The sequence below is a fragment of the Rhinolophus ferrumequinum genome, chromosome 6 (assembly GCF_004115265.2).
Source record: "Rhinolophus ferrumequinum isolate MPI-CBG mRhiFer1 chromosome 6, mRhiFer1_v1.p, whole genome shotgun sequence".
NCBI classification, from domain to species: domain Eukaryota; kingdom Metazoa; phylum Chordata; class Mammalia; order Chiroptera; family Rhinolophidae; genus Rhinolophus; species Rhinolophus ferrumequinum.
In genome coordinates, this window is record NC_046289.1 from 50,497,497 (window position 1) to 50,517,193 (window position 19,697).

The window sequence follows — 19,697 nt, forward strand, 5'->3', positions numbered from 1 at the left end:
TTGTTAAAGCTTTATGCAGAAAAAGAAGACTCATATCCCAGTTTAGAATTATGATTTGTGTTCATAATAAACTTTCATGAATACTGGGGAAAATCTGAACTTTGTTTCATGCCCAAGAATGATGTCACTTATTCACATTAGAGTGTTTTGAGCAGAAAAAACACCCTATCTGTATCACTAGCCCTCCTCTTGGAGAGTTTCACCGCCTGAAACAAGTTGCTGAGCCATGGGAACCTCAGCTTTGCTATCTGAAAGCCACAAATGACGCCACTCCATGTACTTAGGCTGGGATGGGTGTGCTGTGGTATGGACAACACCGACGACTTCCATTTCGTTCCATACACCCTGCCAGGGAAATCGTCTTGTAACACCCCTCTGCAGAAGCCATGCAGGCCCCTTTGACTCCAGCTCAAGTATCTCCTACTATTCAGTGACTTCCACCATCGGATTCACCCTCACCGTTTAATGATCTACCTTAACTTTCAGCGATAGCCCAGGCTGCTCTAGTTGCTAGGCCTTCACCATGTCCCCTTGACCCTGCCTCCTCACCTTCCCAATTCTAGTCCCCTCTCCCCATCCTTCTCGTTTCTTCTGCGTATGTACAAATTCTATTCATTCTTTTAGGCCCGACACAAACCCCACATTTTCCTTCTCCACCCCAGCAAGTAGTAATATCTTCTTGTTCTAAATTCCTCTGGGACTTTATTTCTATTTGTGTCACATACTCTGTTTCCCTGAAAATAAGACCTAGCCGGACAATCAGCTCTAATGCATCTTTTGGAGCAAAAATTAATGTAAGACCTGGTATTATATCGTATCATACCATATCATATCATATCATACCCGGTCTTATTTTAGTATAAGACCGGGTTTTGTATTAATTTTTGCTCCAAAAGATGCGTTAGAGCTGATTGTCCAGCTAGGTCTTATTTTCAGGGAAACATGGTATTTAGATTTTAGTAGGCTTCTTTATTTGGTAAATTACTTTTGCCCCCTCTAGATTGTCTTCAAGATTTCTTAAATATTTTGTGTCCTGTTCTCTCTCTTTAGTAACCCTACACATGTAACCATTCAAAAAAATAAGTGATTAGTTGTAATTATTAGTTTGATGATATCAGGTGCTTCAAGCTCTTTGGGAGTGACGCTATGAAAACACTGTACCAAAAAGGATGAAAACAATATTTGGAGCCAAAGAAATGTTTCTTGATTTAGTTCCTTCCAGCTGTCTTGCGGCAAGCTTGGAAGGATATCCATTTTAGGCAACCAGTGGTGATCTCAGTGAGGGGGATTGGTTTGCCACCCTTCTTGGATCACTGATTTGTATTATTGGAAGTCTCAGTCATCATAGGAATTGACTCATGTCGTAGAACAATTGTGCAAAACAAAGTGGATGGATATGTGTGGGATTGCTGATAAGCAATGTTCACTAGGGTGAAGTTCTTGGGGGCTGAAGATGGTGGCGTGTGTGTGTGTGTGTGTGTGTATGGCCATATGTTTGTGAGATGAGTTGTTAAAATTCTGAAAGACAATCATGTTTCATTTTGTTTTCTATAGTTTTGGCTTTTCCTGCCTATCTCCTGGGGATAAACCAGGACCGGTTGAAAGAAAAGCTAACGAGCCGGCAGATGGATAGCAAGTGGGGAGGCAAGTCGGAGTCCATCCACGTGACCCTCAATGTGGAGCAGGCCTGTTACACCAGGGACGCGCTCGCCAAGGCCCTGCATTCCCGGGTCTTTGATTTCTTAGTCGATGTAAGTAAACACAGGGTGGCTTCATATTATAAGCTATAAAAAATAACACTGGTAAGGGTTTTGTGTTTAGGCTCATTGCTTATAACCATTACCTCACTCCTCCATGTTTTACCCTCTCCTCCTGGGATCATTGAATCTCGTTTTTGCTTCTAGAATTGCCCACCAAGACGTTAATATGGTAACAGCTGCTTGTGGACAAAATATTTCGTAAAGGCATATTTTGGAAAAGAGGAAAAAGAGGAGACCCATGGTCATGAGTCTTTCTTGACTTTTGGGCCTAAAGATTTAGGAATGTTGTATTTGTCACCTATGACTGTGTTACAAATTAGTCCAAAACATAGTGGCTTAAAACAGTAAACATTTATTCTGTCACAGTTTCTGTGGGTCAAGTATTAGGAAGTGACTTAGCTTGATGGCTGTGGTTCAGGTATGAAATTGTAGTCAAGATGCTGATTGGAGCTACAGTCATCCCAAGGTTTGATTCGAGTTGGAAGATCTAGTTCCAAGGGGACACACTCCCATGGCTTTTGGCAGGACACCTCAGTTCCTTGCTATGTTCTTTCGAGTTGCTTGAATATGCTCTCAACATGGCAGTTGGCTCCCCCCAGAATGAGTAATCTAAGAGAGAGAGCAAGGCAGAAGTCACAAAGCTTTCAATGCCTTCATCTTGGCCTCAAATATTGCTGCTCTGCCATATTCTATTCATTAGAAGCAAGTAACCAAGTACAGCCCACACTTAAGCGGAAAGAAATTAGATTCCACCTTCTAAAGGGAAAAGTATCAAAGACATTTTGCACAGCCGGCCCCCCATATCTGCAGGTTCCGCATCCATGGATTCAAGCAACCGCAGATAGATACTCAAAAAAATACTCAAAAAAATAATAAATGTTATATTGTTGCTGATATGTACTATATAGTTAGGCCTACAATAGTTGCCTCTGTACTAAACATGGACAGACTTTTTTTCCTTGTCATTATTCCCTAACGAGTACAGTATAATAACTATTTACATAGCATTTACATTATATTAGGTATTATGAATATATAATAGAGAGATGATTTAAAGTATATGAGAGGATGTGTGTAGGTTATATGTAGATATTATACCATTTTACATAAGGGACTTGAACAGCCATGGATTTTGGTGTCTGCAGGGAGTCCTAGAACACAAATCCTCCATGAATAGCAAAGGGACGACTGTATTTTAAAATTACCACAGATTTCTTTTTTATGATGGAATAGTCATATGTATACTTCCATGCATATATGCATGTGTATACATATTTATATGTGTATACCATATATAGATCCTGAAAATTAGTCTTTCAGCCGTGTAGAACTGCCAGTGACAGTTTATGTTAATCACCGTAGCCTCTGAATGGAAGACTAATAATAGCAAACACTTAGACAGCACTTACTACCGTATGTGCCAGATACTGTTCTAAGTATTTTAGAAAAACAGAACTCACTTAATTCTTACAACAACCCTGAGATTTAGGTATTAATAGCTCTATTTTACAGATAAGCTAACTGAGGTACAGAAAGGTTAAGGAACTTACCCAAGGTCACCCTACTATTATATGAAATAATAGATCTAGGAATTAAACCCAGGTAATGTGGCAGTGCTACAACTATTCTAATCAAGCTAGAAAGAACTCTAGGGAAACCCTAGTCAAGGGCAGTAGCACAGCAATTTATATCCAAAAAGTCTGTGTTTAATCTGGGCAACAACATCTGTAAGGCTTAATGAATGGGGGTGTGGTTAGGGCAGAATAGGGCAAGGCAGTGTAGCGTAATTATTCTGTGTACTTCTTGTGGCTATTTTAAGAGTAAGATTGTTTGGGGAGGTCAACGTCATAGTACACATTAGCCATGTTTTTAACTTGTCCAGAGCCCTCATTTCCCTGACAAGGAAATCTTAGGCCCAAGTATTAGTGGCCATTGAGCAAGAGGGTCATGCAGAACTGGGACTAGACCCCACATCTCCTGTCTCTTTGTTCAGTTTACCTTCCAGTGCTGGGCTTCCCTACGTATTTCCTTTCTGTCTGCCCTCAGTCTTTTGTGTGGTACAGGGGGGAGAGATGCCGCAGGTAAGTGACACTACTTAGACGTGACATTAGCTGAGCACTGTCCGTGTGCCAGGCACTGGGCTAAATACTGCAGTATATTATTACCCATTAGCTTGTACCAGGTGATACGTCATTTTTATTTTGCCTGGAAAACAACTCTGGTACTTCAGGATTCATCCAGGTATTCAACACCTCCAGAAATTTCTCTCCTCTATTTTCCCTCCCCTGCAGCCCTCACTAACCCCGTCTAACTTAGAGCTACCTTCCTGTCATGAACTCTAGTCTATTGAATTGTACATCTCTCCTCACAGTGATCAAGGACACAGATTTAGGCAGCCTACTACTTAAATTTAATCCCGGGCCCTCCCTCTTGCCCACTGGAGATCTTAGGAATTATAATGTTATCACTGTCATGATGAGAATTAAATGAAACAACACATGGAAGTCACTTAGCAAAGCCTGGCAAAGGTGAATGTTAAATACATGTAGGCTGCTTTTATTATCATCACTTTAATAATAACTACTGGTCTGTAGTTGGCTCACCTTCTCTATAAGCTCCTGGGAATAGGGATGTCTTTGTGACACTCCTGGCATATTGTGGTAGGTGATCATTAAATGATCCCTGAATTGGGTTCTTTATGTGAAATAGGTTTTCCTTTATCTAAGATGACATTTTCTTCTGATTTTCAAGACTTCCTGAGAAAAACTTAACTCTGCTAGAATTTAATGGTTTTCATTATTAAGCCAACATTTTTTTTCCTACCATAGTAGTTTCTTGGGTACCTGGTGGTTTTCCAAAGTATTTGACATTGCACTGAGACTTTGTTTAAGCTGCAAGTTACCTGTCTTCTCCTTGCTTTCCAGCAGGCAGTAGTGTTTGCTATGTACCATCTTGCTTCCTTTTCTCCCGTGCATGCCTATTTTTAATATGAAAGAAAAGGAGTTAATTGTCATGTTGGTTACTTTCTCCTAGTCCATCAACAAAGCAATGGAGAAGGACCATGAAGAATACAACATCGGCGTCCTGGACATCTATGGCTTTGAAATATTCCAGGTAGGACCAGTTTGAATAATTGGGGACTGGAGAGGGTGATACATTTCATATGTCTTCAAGAAATAATTCTATGCAGTGAAGAAAACCTACTACCACCCAATTTTTGCCTTTGTTGAGTTCTTCATGTACCTTTTCCAAATTAGTTTCTCCTAAATATAAACCATACAGCTTTTTACTGAAGCCTCAAACATTTCTGTAAGCCTGTTCTCATTGAAACATCTCACAAAATCACTCAAGAAATGAGTTCAAAATGACTTTGCATAAACAATTAATGCAAGTAATTTTTTCTTTCTTTCTTTTTTCCTCAGAAAAATGGCTTTGAACAGTTTTGTATCAATTTTGTTAATGAAAAATTACAGCAGATTTTTATTGAACTGACATTAAAGGCAGAACAGGTAAGCGGTCCCTCTTCCTTTATCTTGTTCTTGTTCTACTCCTAATTTGTTTTGTTTTAATGGGTATGGATTTCTCTCTTTCGGTAATAGATTCAAATTTTAGTCTTAGGAAATGTGCTAAATAGATAGAGTCAGGCAGAAAAAGCATATGCCATTATGACATTTTAGTCTGTGAAATATAAACACCATCTGCTACATTTTCTTTCTCCTTCAAGCACGTGGTGCTGTGAAGTTGGACTTAGGACTGGCTGCTTTTACTACTCTCTGACTCATTGACCAAGTGGAAAATGGAAACCTAGTTCCAATCCCAGTTGTCTATGGCATATTCTATGTTTCAAAGGAAAAACTTGGCTTTCTCAGATTTGCTTTCCCCTCAATCTTCCCTAGAAATGGATGTGTCTTTCATAAAGCTGATACTTTAATTCTTGAGTATTCTTGAGACCTGAGGTAACGTGTCTTGTTTATAGTTTCTACTGAAAGCCCAGTGCAGGTTCCCTGTTATTCTGGATACCACATTGTTTTCCAATTCTAGGATTGCGATAACAAAATACCACAAACTGGGTGGTTTAAAACAACAGACATTTCTCCTCTCATAGTTCAGGAGGCCAGAGACCATAATCAAAGGGTCGCATTCCTGTCAAAGGCTCTAGGGGAGAATCCTTCCTGGCCTCTTCCGGCTTCCGGTGGCTCCTAACATTCCTTATTTTGTGGCAACATATCTTCAATCTCTGCCTCTGTCGTAACATGACCTTTTTCTGTGTGTGTCCAAATCTCCCTCTCCTTTTTCTTGTAAGACACCAGTGGTTGGATTGAAGGATGACCCTATATCCAGGATGATTTCATCTGTGAGATCCTTAGCTAATTATATGTACAAAAATCCTGTTTCCAAACCTCATATTTTGAGATTCTAGGTGAACATGAAATCCTGGGGGACACGGTCAACCCGCTCCACATATGAACGGCTGTTTTAAGAACATCTAGTCATAGAGATGTTCATGCCTCTGTTTAGGAACCCCAATGACCAATGGTTTTCACATAAACCTCCCTGGAATTCTAGCCTTCCACCACCTCAGAGTAACTGGAGCAAAGTAGCCAAGGGAAAGCGTGGGAGGGACTGAGACGGGAAGCAGTAGGCAGCGGCTAGATCATATAGGAATTTTGTAGGGCATGGCAAAAACTTCAGATTTTATAGGGAGTATGACAGGAAACCATTGCAGCATTTCAACAGTTTGTTTTTTGAAAAGGTCACTCTGGCTCTATAGACTTACAGCGTGCGGTGAAGACAGGAAAGCAAGTAGGAATGGAAGTTTCAAAAACAGCTAGGAGACTACTGCAGGATACTGGGCGAGAAATGGTGGGGGCATAGACAAAATGATGGTACAAGTAGAGAGGTGATGACACAGTGAGAGGTGGTCAGATTCACTGTATATTTTGGAAACTGAGTCAATATGACTTACTCAAAATAATTAGCAATAAGCTAAGAAGGACAGAGGAATCGAGGATGATTCTGACCTTTGTAGCTTGAATATTGGGGCCAATGTTGAGACTATTTACTAAAGGGTAAGATTAGGAGAGCAGTTGGTTAGAGATGGTGGGGGAATGCAGAATCAGAACTCGGCTGAACAAGTTACGTATGAGAGGCCTGTTATAGTACATCAGAGTGGAGATTCCAAAATGTGAAATACGTATGAGTCTGGAACTCAGTGGGGAGGTCTAGACTAGAGAAATTAATTCGGGGGTAATTAACCTATAGGGGCTATTTAAAGTCGTGGGAGATTGAAGTCACCTAGAGAAGGAAGGTTGAGAAAACGAGAAGGCTGGAAGACTGAACCCTGAGACTGTCCATCATATACAGATCTGGAAAGAAGCTAACAAAGGAAGACTGGGGAGGAGGGAGGAAAACCAGGAGAGTGTGGTGTGTTCATCAAGTTAGAAGAACAACTGACCTTAGTGAGGGACCTTCCCTTTAAGTGCCTAGATGCTAATCTGTACTGCTGTCCTGTGTTCAGTTCAAAGAGATTATTGTGAAACAGACTTATAAGTTAAGCCATATTAAATTGCATGTTTTGTATATCAAAAACAGTTGCATGGTAACAACTATATGATTCATACTGAATATAAAAATTACCAAGAAATAAACCGTTTCTTTCTATCCCTCTTAGAATTAAAAAAAAAAAATTAAAATTCCAAATTTTTGTCAAAGGGCATTCAGGTTTCTTTCTTCATGGTGATTTATGTGCCTTTGATAGTCATCTGTGCAGAGTTCAGCTCGTCTTCACTGGGTAATAATGTGAGTTCCCACTTTCTGTCCTATAGGAAGAATATGTTCAAGAGGGAATAAGATGGACACCCATTGAGTACTTTAATAACAAAATCGTATGTGACCTCATAGAGAACAAAGTTGTAAGTATCTGTCTGTTGTGTCTCTTCACTGCTCACAGGTTTACATTAAGTGAGTTTTTCTTCTCTGTGTCATTGTTTTAAAATAGGCAAGGTGACAACTCTGATTTGAGGAGAATTTTAACAATTACATTAATTTTGTGTATATGCATATGTATATGTGAGAAAATAGGACAAAAGCGTTTTATTTTTGTAAATATAAGTATAGAAGTAAAATGTCAATTACAAACAAGTTGTTACTGAATTCTAGGAGATGATAACTATCACTTACTTTGAAGACACATAAAATTGTTCATACAACTTCTAGGCCTTTAGCCTTAGAAATTATTCAAAATTAAACAAAAAATATGTAGACAGAGATCTCTACGCACTGTTTTGTTTTTTAATAAAAGCCCCAAACTGGAAACGTGAAAACATCCATAGACAATTCAGTTACTATGTAAACTATAGCATATCAGAGTGGGGAAATATAGCCATTTAAATAATAAATATGAAGACAATGTAAAACATGAAGATTGTTTATAAAATAGTGCTGTGTAGGAAAAAAGTAATGCCTGACAGAGTGTGTACACGGTAACTCTGTAAACCATGCCTGTAGGGGTAATAGGCTGAAAGCAAACGTTAAGAAATGAATTAGGGTCAAAGGAAAATGTTTTTATTTTTCTTTGGGGTTTTTAAAACCAACTTAGTACAAATAGGGTTGAGCAGATTATGATCTGTGTGTGACTTTGAATAGAATTTCAGGGAGTGAAACACCTTTTTTTGGAAATTGACTTTCCTCCATCTTTAGATCTAAGTGGTAACTCCCATTTGGGATTATTAATGGCATTCTTGCTCAAAGGGAAAGAGTGACTTTCACGATAATATCTTGAGCCTAGAGAGCTGTTTCCTTGCTTAAGAAAAGATCCAGCAAGCACTGTATAGTTTAGAAGAGTCACTGAATTGGGGCTTTGGCTTCTTCGTCCCATCAGAACCCTCCTGGGATCATGAGCATCCTGGACGACGTGTGTGCCACGATGCACGCGGTGGGTGAGGGGGCGGATCAGACGCTGCTGCAGAAGCTCCAGATGCAGATCGGGAATCATGAGCACTTCAACAGCTGGAACCAAGGCTTCATTATTCACCATTATGCCGGGAAGGTATGGCCCGAGAGGGAGCAGGGGTCCATAGGAAAGAGGAAGTTACCCTTCTCCATGTCTACCTGTTTTAAGCCTTTGGTAGACCAACTTTGGGTTTGTCTGTCATCTGTTTTCTCATGAGGCAACTGAAAACAGTGTCCATATAGTTTCATCTGCCTCACTGTATTTTATTCATTTAACATTGATTCATTCATTCAACAACATGGGGCCTATGAAGTATTGGGGAGGCAATGTATAGACAGTATACACTACTGTGTGTTTTTTAATCACGAGTCACCTTGGTATATATATCAACTGCTGACGGAACGGATTTGTGTCTTGCTTCTTGCCGCAGTGACAAGCCTGCATTCCTTACCTGTCTAATGCCCACTGGGAATATAAGTAAGGACCAAAGGCTCACTTTTGGTGTTATTCTCATAAAATGCATGATTATTGGGGGCCTACTGAGTACTGGCTTTGTGATGATACAAAAATAAGTAAGTCGAGGTCATGATATTTAGGGTCTTCTAGTCCTGTGGAAATCCACTGGTCTCACCTTTCATCCCAACTAATTTCTTATTAGCCGGGTCCCCGAACATGAGTTTTTGGCCTAATCAGTTCAACTCTGACACCATATGTTGGAGAAATTGCAAAGCCTCCAATGACATGGCCCATTGCAATGTATCAATGAGCATATGGAGTTTTATTTTATTCTGTCTTAGCTGATATGTAGGGAAAGAATTAAATGTCTTACTTAGATGCTCCTATGGACCCATTGGAGAAAAAATATGGGATCATGGAAGCTGGAGACATAGATCATCTGGGCCCAATAGGAAGCCAGATCCCATTCATCAGTGTCCACGGCCGTCACCCACCGAGTCAGCTAACAAGTCAAGTCAAACATGCACAGTCTTAATGTGACAGTCCATGGGGAAAGCCGGAAATATGCACTTTCTGGGGAGACTAGCCATGCCAACTTGGATTCTTTGTTCAATGAAATACTTAAAAGATAAAATTGGATTTCTTTCTATTCTTTGCCAGGTATCCTATGACATGGATGGCTTTTGTGAAAGGAACCGTGATGTGCTTTTCATGGATCTCATCGAACTTATGCAGAGCAGTGAGCTGTAAGTGTGTTTCGCCTTATCTGACGTGGGATATAGATTTGATCAGATTTGCAATACTAAAACAAACTTGTGACATTGAGTGCTCAGCATTTTGTTCCTTTGAGCTGTTGGGTCTGGGTTATCATGGGACAATTTGGTTTCTCAAAGTAGCTTTTCTTTTTCCAATCGCAGTCTCACCCTTGTGTCCCTAATATTTCCCACCCCAAAATACCAAGTACAAGCTGTATACCCTTCAGGCCCCTAACTTCATCATTTTCAACACTATTATCAGGGAGAGGTGACCATCCCGGGCTTGGATTGAGATGGCCATTTCTGAGCATCTAAGAGTAGAACAGTCTGGTTCTATGATGCTTTGCCCTTGGAATATCATCCCAAGGATTTTCCATGGTCACTCAATATTTTAAAATAGCTAATGGCTTAAAAAGACCAAAGTTATAACCTGAGTCCCTGAAGCAATGGGAAATGGCTCAAGAACTCTGGGAGGGGCAACTCGAGACGGATTGCTGCAGAGATCCATTTTCACTCCCAAGACCCTGTATAAGCTGTAGAGGTAGAAGCAGTGGAGGCTTCCCCCTTGCAAGCTGCCGGATCTCTCAGGACCAGGCCTGCAGTGTCCGTTTCTCCCCTCCTCCCTGTGTAGGTTTCCAAGAGCCTGGGTAGTGGATAGGAGATATAATTTACATGATCAGGCCTATACATGCCAGGCAAGTACAATATTGCTGTTTTCCAGACTTTACAATTTTTGAGCTACCTACAAGTAGTAGCAGCCCTTTTAGTCTCTGTCACTTAAACTGTCATAATATCAAAGCTAACTTCCTTAATCAGCAGCAGCGAGTCTGATAATTTCCTCAGAAAGGCCTATCTACAATGAAAACAAAAAAAGAACCTTTTCAGGCACTGGTCAAAAGTTGTTCTCCTCCATTTAATTCTCTTCCGCCTCCCCTCAACCTCCACTCCTCCCCGGTCCTCATCTCCCCATGCCTGCCCTTCCTTGCACTGACACCCCCAACTTTGGAGATTCTGAATTTCTTTTCATTTGAAAGCACATAAAATGTATTTGTTCCTCTCTTAAAAGGTCAGGTAAGCCACAAGCCCTAGCTTGTGGGTTTTATGACAGTCAGGTGCAGGCATGCTTTCAGAGAAATTTTTTTTAATTATTGAAATTAGTGCCAAGTTTGAGAGCTATTTATGCTTCCACATGAACTCTTGTCCTATAGACATGGTCTGTTGTTTGTTAAACACATTTGCTGCAAAAATCTATAATTGTATCTGGTCAAGTTAAAAGTAGATTGCTGGGGAGAATTCTAGAAGCTGCCCAAGAGCCATTTAGGAGGAGTTGAATTTGAAAGTCTAATTGCTCATTTACATGGGTCACTTTATTCAGTCAGCCAATCATCAAATATTTATTGAACAGCTACTGTGTACCAGGCTATGTGCCAGAGAGCAAGGGCACTAAAGTGACTAAGATGTTGTCTCTGCCTTGCAGTGTGCTACTGGCATCTAGTGGGCAAAGGCCACTAATGCTGCAAAGTATCCCACAGTGTTTAGGACAGCCCCCATGCCTGACTCCCCAACAAAGTATTATGCAACCCTAAATCCCAAATATCAATAGTGCCAAGGTTGAGAAACCCTGCAATAGAGCATAGCAAAATCTGCATTGGTCCTGGCCAATTTGTACAAGTCCCTGAACTCTGCTCTAGCATATTTATTGAACTCAGCAAACCCATACAGACAGCCCTATGTTGTCAAGGGGTACCTCAGTTTCAGTGAGTGGGGAAATTCAAAAGGCAGAGTTTTAAAATTTATTTTACAGGCTGAGACTCCAAAATGCTTATATCTTAGAATTCTTTCTCTCTGTTTCTTTTATCCATTGCTTATTTCCCTGGGTCCCATCTTCATGGCTTGTGCTTTGAGTCAGATGGTCTTTCTGTAGCCAAGGTCACGTGCTACTGGACAGCGTTCCCCTCCGTTCTCTGCAGAAGCAGGCTTTCAGCCCCATTTGACTGATAATCCATTCTCTTTCTCCTTTTCCAGACCTTTTATAAAATCTTTATTTCCGGAAAATCTGCAAGCTGACAAGAAAGGGCGCCCAACTACTGCCGGAAGCAAAATAAAGGTTTGTTCTATTTTGGGGAAGTTTATAGATTCCTCTAAGAGGCAGGGTTTTCTAGGAGTCAGGAACTGCACGCTGGAGCCAGGGTGAGGTCAGTACAATGTAACGGATTGGTTACAGTAGGTGCTCAGAAGTAATGTTGCTGCTTGAAAACAAGTTATAGGATGCAAGCTGAATTGCACTTGGCTGTACTGAAACCCCAAATGGATATTAAGTACCTCAGAGCTTAACAGTCAGCAGATGATAATCAGCTCCTTTCTAAGAGGAAATGGCTTTAAACTGAACCTGGAGGAATTCACATTATCAGGGAAATTTCATGACTGAGAGCTACATTTTGGATTTTGATGATCGTTTTCCAGACCACACCCCAAAACTTGCCGATTATGGAGCTGTACGTACCTGAAATTCTACTGGGTCTTATAGGGGCAATGTACACGCCCTCCTCCCTGGATCTTGAAGACCCCTCCTGTCTGAGAATTACCACGACATCTGGCCCCATGGTGTCTCCAAGTTGGAGGAATTCTTACAGTGTTTCATGGGAGCCCCTTGTGGAGAGTGCACTGTGTTTTCTGAACCATTGTGTGCTGAAATTCATTGTCCCTAATTGCACTCCTAATTAGAGGTTGTGTCAAACACTTAATCGTGATTCTTTGAGAAATAGTCACTAAACTGTTTTTGAAAAATCATATCAGTTAAATGCCAACCCCAATTTTATCATTGATGGAATCAAATGATTAAGTGTAGGGCTCTGGGATTCAATCGCCTGTGTTCACATCCCAGCTTTGGCTTTCACTAGCTGTGTGACTGCCCGCAGCTTACCTAAACTCTCAGTGCCTCTTTTGCTTAATTTGTAAGATGGAGATCTTAGTACCTATCTCGAGGGGGTAGTGTGATGGTTAAATTCAATAATCCATCTAAGACATTAAGCACACTGCCTGAAACACAATAAACACAAAAGAGGTATGATCTCCTATTACCTTCTGCCCCATCCGTCCACTCCCCATATGCCATGCTTATTCGTCTCTGCTTAATTCTTAGTGGACACTTGTATGTGCATGTGCTGGGTGGCGGCCTGCACTGGCTCTGTGTCCACGTCCTACTTGCCTGTCTCACAGCACCCTCCAGGATTATCCCAGCCGTGTCCTGGGCACCGTGGTTGTTATTGTCTGTTCTGTTCGCTTGCTGTTTCTTCTCTGAGTGTTTCCTATGTTGAAGCCTGCCTGCCCAGACCCTGAGGGCAAGAACACTGGCTGGAATAAAGGAACCAATCATGGAAACCTCATAGCAGTGGGACCATTCCAGTCTAGAGAAGCCTTCGAGTTTCATGGAGGAAGTCAGATGCAAGCTGGGTTTTGAGCTGGAGGGTACAGTCCTCTGGGATTGGGGGCAATCATGTTCAAAGAACTAGAGAAATTTAGTCCTGGGACAGTCTCTGGATTGAGTTCACTGGAGTAGAGAGTTGAGGGCAGAGAGCACATGCAAATCTCCTGAGGCCCCAGATATTAATGTCTGCGTGAAGCTTCTGACTCATGCCTTCACTTCCAGGTCCTGAATAAGGATTAGCTCTGGGTTGGAAAATCTAGTCACAAGACTGTCACAGTCAGATTCAAGGGGCCCAGATCATCAACGTTGCAGTGACTCACTTTCAAATTGTCTGGATTCTCAGTCGAGCTTATTTCCTATAAAAAGGAGGGCAGGGTTGAGGACATTTTTCTCTTTCTTGGAAGACTTGATGCTTTTCTTTCCTTCATATTCTCGTCTAGTTGAATGCTCAAAATTGCCACTTTCTGGTTGTACAGAAAATATGTTCAGGATTGCAAGTACTGCAAGGATCGTTATCATCTGGGGTGGTCAACCTGAAGTCAGCAGGCTTATCTAGGAGAACTTGCTGCGCATATTCTCACCTCCAGCAATACCCTCCTTGGTGGACTGAGTGACCTCTCTGTCTGACACTGCCCCTCAGACGAGTGACATTCTCCCTGTTTTATACGTCTCCTCTGAGACACCTCTCATAGATGTGTAGCCATTGCGCCATCTCTTACACCTTCCACATCCACAGTATTTTGCAGATAATGAAGTATCATCTGAATGATATCTTTGAGGTGTAAGCAAGCATTTGAAAGGATACTGAGTTCCTTGGAAGAAATGTTAACTTACGTTCAAGGTAGTTTTAATGCTGGGTATTTTATTGTATTCTAATTCTTTAAAATTTAAAACTGATCTGTAGGACTGAATTAATAGAAGATCTGTTTGATGAGAACTTCATTGTCTTGTTTATACATAAGAGTGTTCTATATTTAATAATAGTTGATTTTGAGGCTTCACTACATTCTACATTGTTGTGGCTGGAAGAGGTCCGTTTTGAACTTAGAGCCAAAGATTGATGGTGTAGGGAACTGGAATCAAGCTCGGAGCTGACACAATGGACTGGATGGCAGCTTTGTCTGAGACTGGACCTGTGACAGGAGACACAGCACCCTGTGGTGACTGAGTTGGCTGACTTACTACCCATTCCAACCGTTAGCTTAATATATCACAGGTCTTCTAGGTCAGCCTGCTTCGTTTACAGTTGGGGAGACTGAGGTCCAGAGAACTTGAATGATCTGTCATGTAGCTTGGAAATGGCAGAGCCAGGACCTCAACTCAGGTTTACTAGTAATTTGTGTTGAGGGTAGAACGAGAAACCTTTACCCTGAGCCTTCTCTCACTGACCTCTCCATCTGAGTGTTTTGACTCCTGCTTCTGTTGGGCAAGTGCATTCAGTAGTTCATGGACTCGTGGACGCTTCTTGTCTGGCGTCAGGATAAATTCAGTCACTGCTTCCCAACCACCTCAAGAGGCATCTGAAGTTGACTCCTAGCTAAATTCAGGATATTTTTGATGGTTAAGATATATTGCTGTTTGCTGAAATTAATTACCCACAACCTAAAGGCTTCTGTTTAATGCCACTATGTTTCCCTGAAAATAAGACCTAGCCGGACAATCAGCTCTAATGCGTCTTTTGGAACAAAAGTTAATATGAGACCCAGAATTATATTATATTATATTATATTATATTATATTATATTATATTATATTATATTATATTAGACTGGGTATTATATTACATTACATTATATTATATATTATATTATATATTATATTATATAAGACTTTGTCTTATATTATAGTAAAATAAGGCCCGGTCTTATATTAATTTTTGCTCCAAAAGAGACATTAGAGCTGATTGTCTGGCTAAGTCTTATTTTCAGGGAAACACAGTAGCTTAATTCCTTTTATGTCACACTAAATCATCCCATATCTTCCTTAGGAAGGCGGGGTATAGCACTGTGGTTAAGAGTCAAACTTGGGTTCAAGCCTCAACTCTGTTGCTTACTAATTGTGTCATCTTGAGCAATACTTTATTTCTTTAAGGCCCCATTTTCTCATCTACAAAATGGACATAATAATACCAGTAGCTACCTCTTAGAACGGTGAGACATAAATGAAAACATCCACATGTCTAGTCCATGATGCATATTCAGTGATTGGTACCATTGCTATTTTGAGCTAGAGAGAACTGTGTCTGGTGGTGTATAAAACTTAAGTCACACTTGCCCCTATGTTTTCTTATGCTCAGGTGAAAAGAAAAAAGGCTGTTAAGTGCTTAGGACGAAAGAGTCTGCCAAATTATTCTTGGAGATTAAGAAGTTTTAATAAAATAAAAAAATGAAAATGAATAGTTTGGGGACTTCAAAAAAGCTTTGTTATAAGCACTTCCTCGCCAGTTTCACCTTCTGTGTTGCAAAGATCATCAGATTTGTTCTCAGCAAATCTGAGTGCATCAACAAAGAAGGGAAGGGTTAATTTGCTTTTTCCTCATAGAGCTTTGCTTTGGTCATACAGCCTCTGCAGCTTTGCCCTTGACTCCAGGAATTGCAAAGAATGCTGTATTCTGCACATCTAAACAGAGGACTTGATTCACCAGCAAACATCTTGCTTTGAATATACCCCAGAGTTTTTCTCAAGGGTTTCAGATTTCCCAAACCCATAAAAACAGAAATGCCCTAATTGAGAGAGGGTTGTCTACAGCAGGCAAATCCCTTCTGCTGACATTGTAATGGTTTTCTGGCTTCAGAGATGCTTGTTCTCTATTTTCCTTTAGAGGTTTTTCTCTCTTCACGCTGATTTGCTTGGAAGGGGAGTTTGCCTGTGTGTCCCCATCCTTGGTCCCACAGGGTGTATTCAGCTATGTGGTGCCATGAATGCTGATGTCGGCTCTGTTCCTATTTCTTCAAATAATGTTTGTGAGACTCACGATTTGCAATACATCATCAGCAGTGTCAGCTTCACTTCTGTGGCTTTTTCTACTTAAACCCAGTTCTACTTTGGGTGCCCCGTGTGCAGGTAGTGAGAGATGATTTTGTATTGAGTATTTTAGCTTCGTGAAGGAGCAAGTTACGTAGCCCACTGAAAGGGCTCAGAGTCTGCAGGTTTGTAAAAGGACCTGCTAAGGAAGAAATTGAATGAAATGGCATATAAAAGGTTTATAAATTCTGAGATTTTGTGGATCATGCACCCTTTAACTATGAATTTCCATCATTTTAATAGGTGATTCTTCCTTGGTTGGGTTGCCAGGAAAGAAAGTACAGGGGATTTGGATGATTTACCCTTACAAATGGTTTGCCCCTTCCTCACTCCTCCAAAAACAGTTTAGGAGGACAATGTATGTGTAAAGACCATCAATCAATATAAAATTAATTTGTTCATAACTGGCGTGCTTCCTTGTTTCTTATTTTAGAAAATTATATGTGACGATTTACTGGGTTTTAGTTTTCTTTGTTTTAATTTTTTAACTGTACTAAAAAGGCCTAGTCGCTTTCAAAAGTATAGTTTCAAACCCATTTATGAGATTTTAAATCCTCTTAAAAGTCAGTAGAGCTTTAAGAAAGTGTGACAGACCTGAGTTAAGACTAATGAACAAAATGGGAAGATTAATTTCTCACTATATATTTCCACACTGAAGTTCCACCGGTCTCCTTTGAAAACTGATCTGCTTCAGAGAAAGTTCCAAGTTTCTAACTGATGTTATTCTTCCTTTTCAGAAACAAGCCAATGACCTTGTGAGCACGCTGATGAAATGTACACCTCACTACATTCGCTGCATAAAACCAAACGAAACCAAGAAGCCCCGAGACTGGGAGGAAAGCAGGTATGCCTAAGACAGCACATGGAGAGGTCGAAGACAGCTTCCGTGGGCCCTGGAACGTTTTTCCCTCTGCTCAAGATGGGCTGTCCTACGCCAAAGGCAGAAGCCACTTAAATTGCCTTCAGATGTGTTTCATGTCCTTGTGTCTTTAACTTTTCCAGGACAAAGACTATATATATATATATTTTTTTTTCCCCTCCTTGCCTTTTCCTAACATGTTAGCAGTGCCATTCAGTTCAGAATTAGCAATTTATAATGTTGATCTTGGCCAGTCTGGGGCAGATGGAAAAAAAAACAAAAAAAGTTTCATACCGCAGAGTCAGGATGGTTTTAAAATTAGTTTGAGGCTCTGTGTAGACATTCTTCGTCCACTCAGCTCCTCGTCGGCACCCACAGGAGGTGGCCTGTGATGTTTAGCTCGGAGTTGAAAGTGAAGGTCCAAAGAGATGGTGCAAAAGCTATCTGTCATTTACCGGTGCTCATGAGAGTTCTGATGCCCTATGTGCTGCAGTTCCCCCTGGGGACAGTGCCGATCAGCCGAGTGACTCCGGCAGGCAACAAGCCAAAGGAAGACATGTGACACACAAGCACGCAGGGAGCCCTCTCCTCCCTGACTTCTGAGGATGCGATGTCACTAATCTTCCCACGACTGGCGTTTAAGGGCGTGGCCTATGCAGGAATAGAATGGGAGTGTTGAGTGGGAAAATGTGAAGATGATGATAGAGAATATAGTTTTGCAGCCAGCTAGGGGATCCAGACACACGTTCCTGCTGATCCCACTGTCCATAGGAACATGGGAAGCAGGGCTGGGCAGGGACCTTATGGCTGACTTGGACTGAAGAGAGGACCCCACCATTGTCCCCAAATAGTCAAGTCCCTGGATGTGAGCATACCAGGATTGCCATCATTTCTCTTCTCTCTCTTGGAAAAAGTAGATAGACTCTTAGGTATCGAGTGACTTCATCAAGGCCAAACTTGAACAGGAAGACTGGGATTCAAATTCGTATCTAGCTGCTAATCACCTCCTCTGAGAGACGTGTTATGGGTCCATTTTCCACCCGACCTGCGAGATCCTTTCTACCCAGGCCAGATGGATAATACTTGTTCCTTTGTGTGTGCTACATGCTGTTGAGTCAGCTCCAATTCCTGGCGATCCTGTGAATGAGTGATGTCCACCGTGTCCTGTCCTCAGCAGCCCTGCTCAGCTCCCACAGACTCATGCCCATGGCTTCTTTATGGAGTCCAAGAATGTGCATTTTAAGAAGCTCCCAGGTTGCAACGACATGCATAGACCTGGAGGGTATTATGCTAAGTGAAATAAGTCAGTCTGAGGAACACAAATACCATATGATCTCACTTATATGTGGAATCTAAAGAACCAAATAACAAACAAAACAAACACCCACATATACAGAGAACAAACTGATGGTTCCTAGGTGGGAGAGGGGTTAGGGGGCTGGGTGAGAAAGGTGAAGGGATTAAGAAGTACAAATTGGTAGTTACAGGAGGGTCACGGGGATGTAAAATACAGTATGGGGAATATAGTCAATAATATTGTAAAAACTATGTATAGTGTCAGACGGTACTAGAGTTACCAGGGAGATCACTTCATAAATTATATAAATGTCTAACCACCTGAAACTAATATAAAATAATATTGAACGTGAACTATAATTTAAAAAAAAAATAGTCGTGGGGATATATAGCACAGCATAGGGGATACAGTCAATAATAGTCTAATAATGTACAGTGTCAGGTGGGTAATAGACTTATTGGGGTTATCACTTTGTGAGGTATATAAATGTCTAATCAGTATGTTCTGTATGCCTGAAACTAGTTAACAAAAAAAAAAAAAAAGGAAAAAGAGAAAATGAAGCAGCAGCTCCCAGGTGAAGCGGGTGATACTGGTCCAGGCATCATACTTTGAGGACAGCTGATCTAGAGCAAAGGGCTGGACTGGAATTTGGCAGAACTGTGTCCTGGTGCTGGCCTGTCACCTACTCGTTTGAGTGAGACACGTAATCTCAGTCCTCAGTTTCTTCCTTTTTCAACTAAGAGGGTCAATTCAAAATGGGATCTCCTTCTATCTGACAGAATGAATTCTCCCAGATCTGTTTCCCCAGGTCTGTCAGCCTACCTCCCTCTTTGCCTGTCTCTGTGTCAATCCTACACACCCCCTCTCTTGTTCACTTGCGTACACACCACACTTTCATCTCATGCACATGTAGACACACAGTAGAAGGGTGGTGTCACAGGCAACCTCCGAAATAAATTATGAGAGTCTTCGAAGCAGAGGTATTGCTGCTAAATGGGTACTTTAGCCTGCCCTTCCCCCCACTTCAGACTCCATCCAGCTTCCCTTCCCAACAATATATAATCTTTAATCTTCCACAACAAATTTGTTGTTTCTTCCCAACAAACATAATCTTAAACAAATATAACGATAATCTCGCTCACCCTGCAAATGCAATACCTCCCCAGC

The 19,697-nt window shown here is 41.1% G+C and overlaps 1 protein-coding gene across 1 annotated transcript in view; it reads left to right on the forward strand.

The window, feature by feature from the left end:
- MYO1E (myosin IE) overlaps window positions 1–19,697 on the forward strand; it is a 185,830-nt gene that overhangs the window by 120,113 nt on the left and 46,020 nt on the right. Inside the window, exons 10-17 of the mRNA XM_033108656.1 lie at window positions 1,555–1,751; window positions 4,794–4,874; window positions 5,183–5,269; window positions 7,586–7,672; window positions 8,641–8,808; window positions 9,829–9,914; window positions 11,949–12,030; window positions 17,112–17,218. Of these exons, the coding sequence (XP_032964547.1) occupies window positions 1,555–1,751; window positions 4,794–4,874; window positions 5,183–5,269; window positions 7,586–7,672; window positions 8,641–8,808; window positions 9,829–9,914; window positions 11,949–12,030; window positions 17,112–17,218 (895 nt within the window). The remainder of the gene's footprint in view (window positions 1–1,554; window positions 1,752–4,793; window positions 4,875–5,182; window positions 5,270–7,585; window positions 7,673–8,640; window positions 8,809–9,828; window positions 9,915–11,948; window positions 12,031–17,111; window positions 17,219–19,697) is intronic.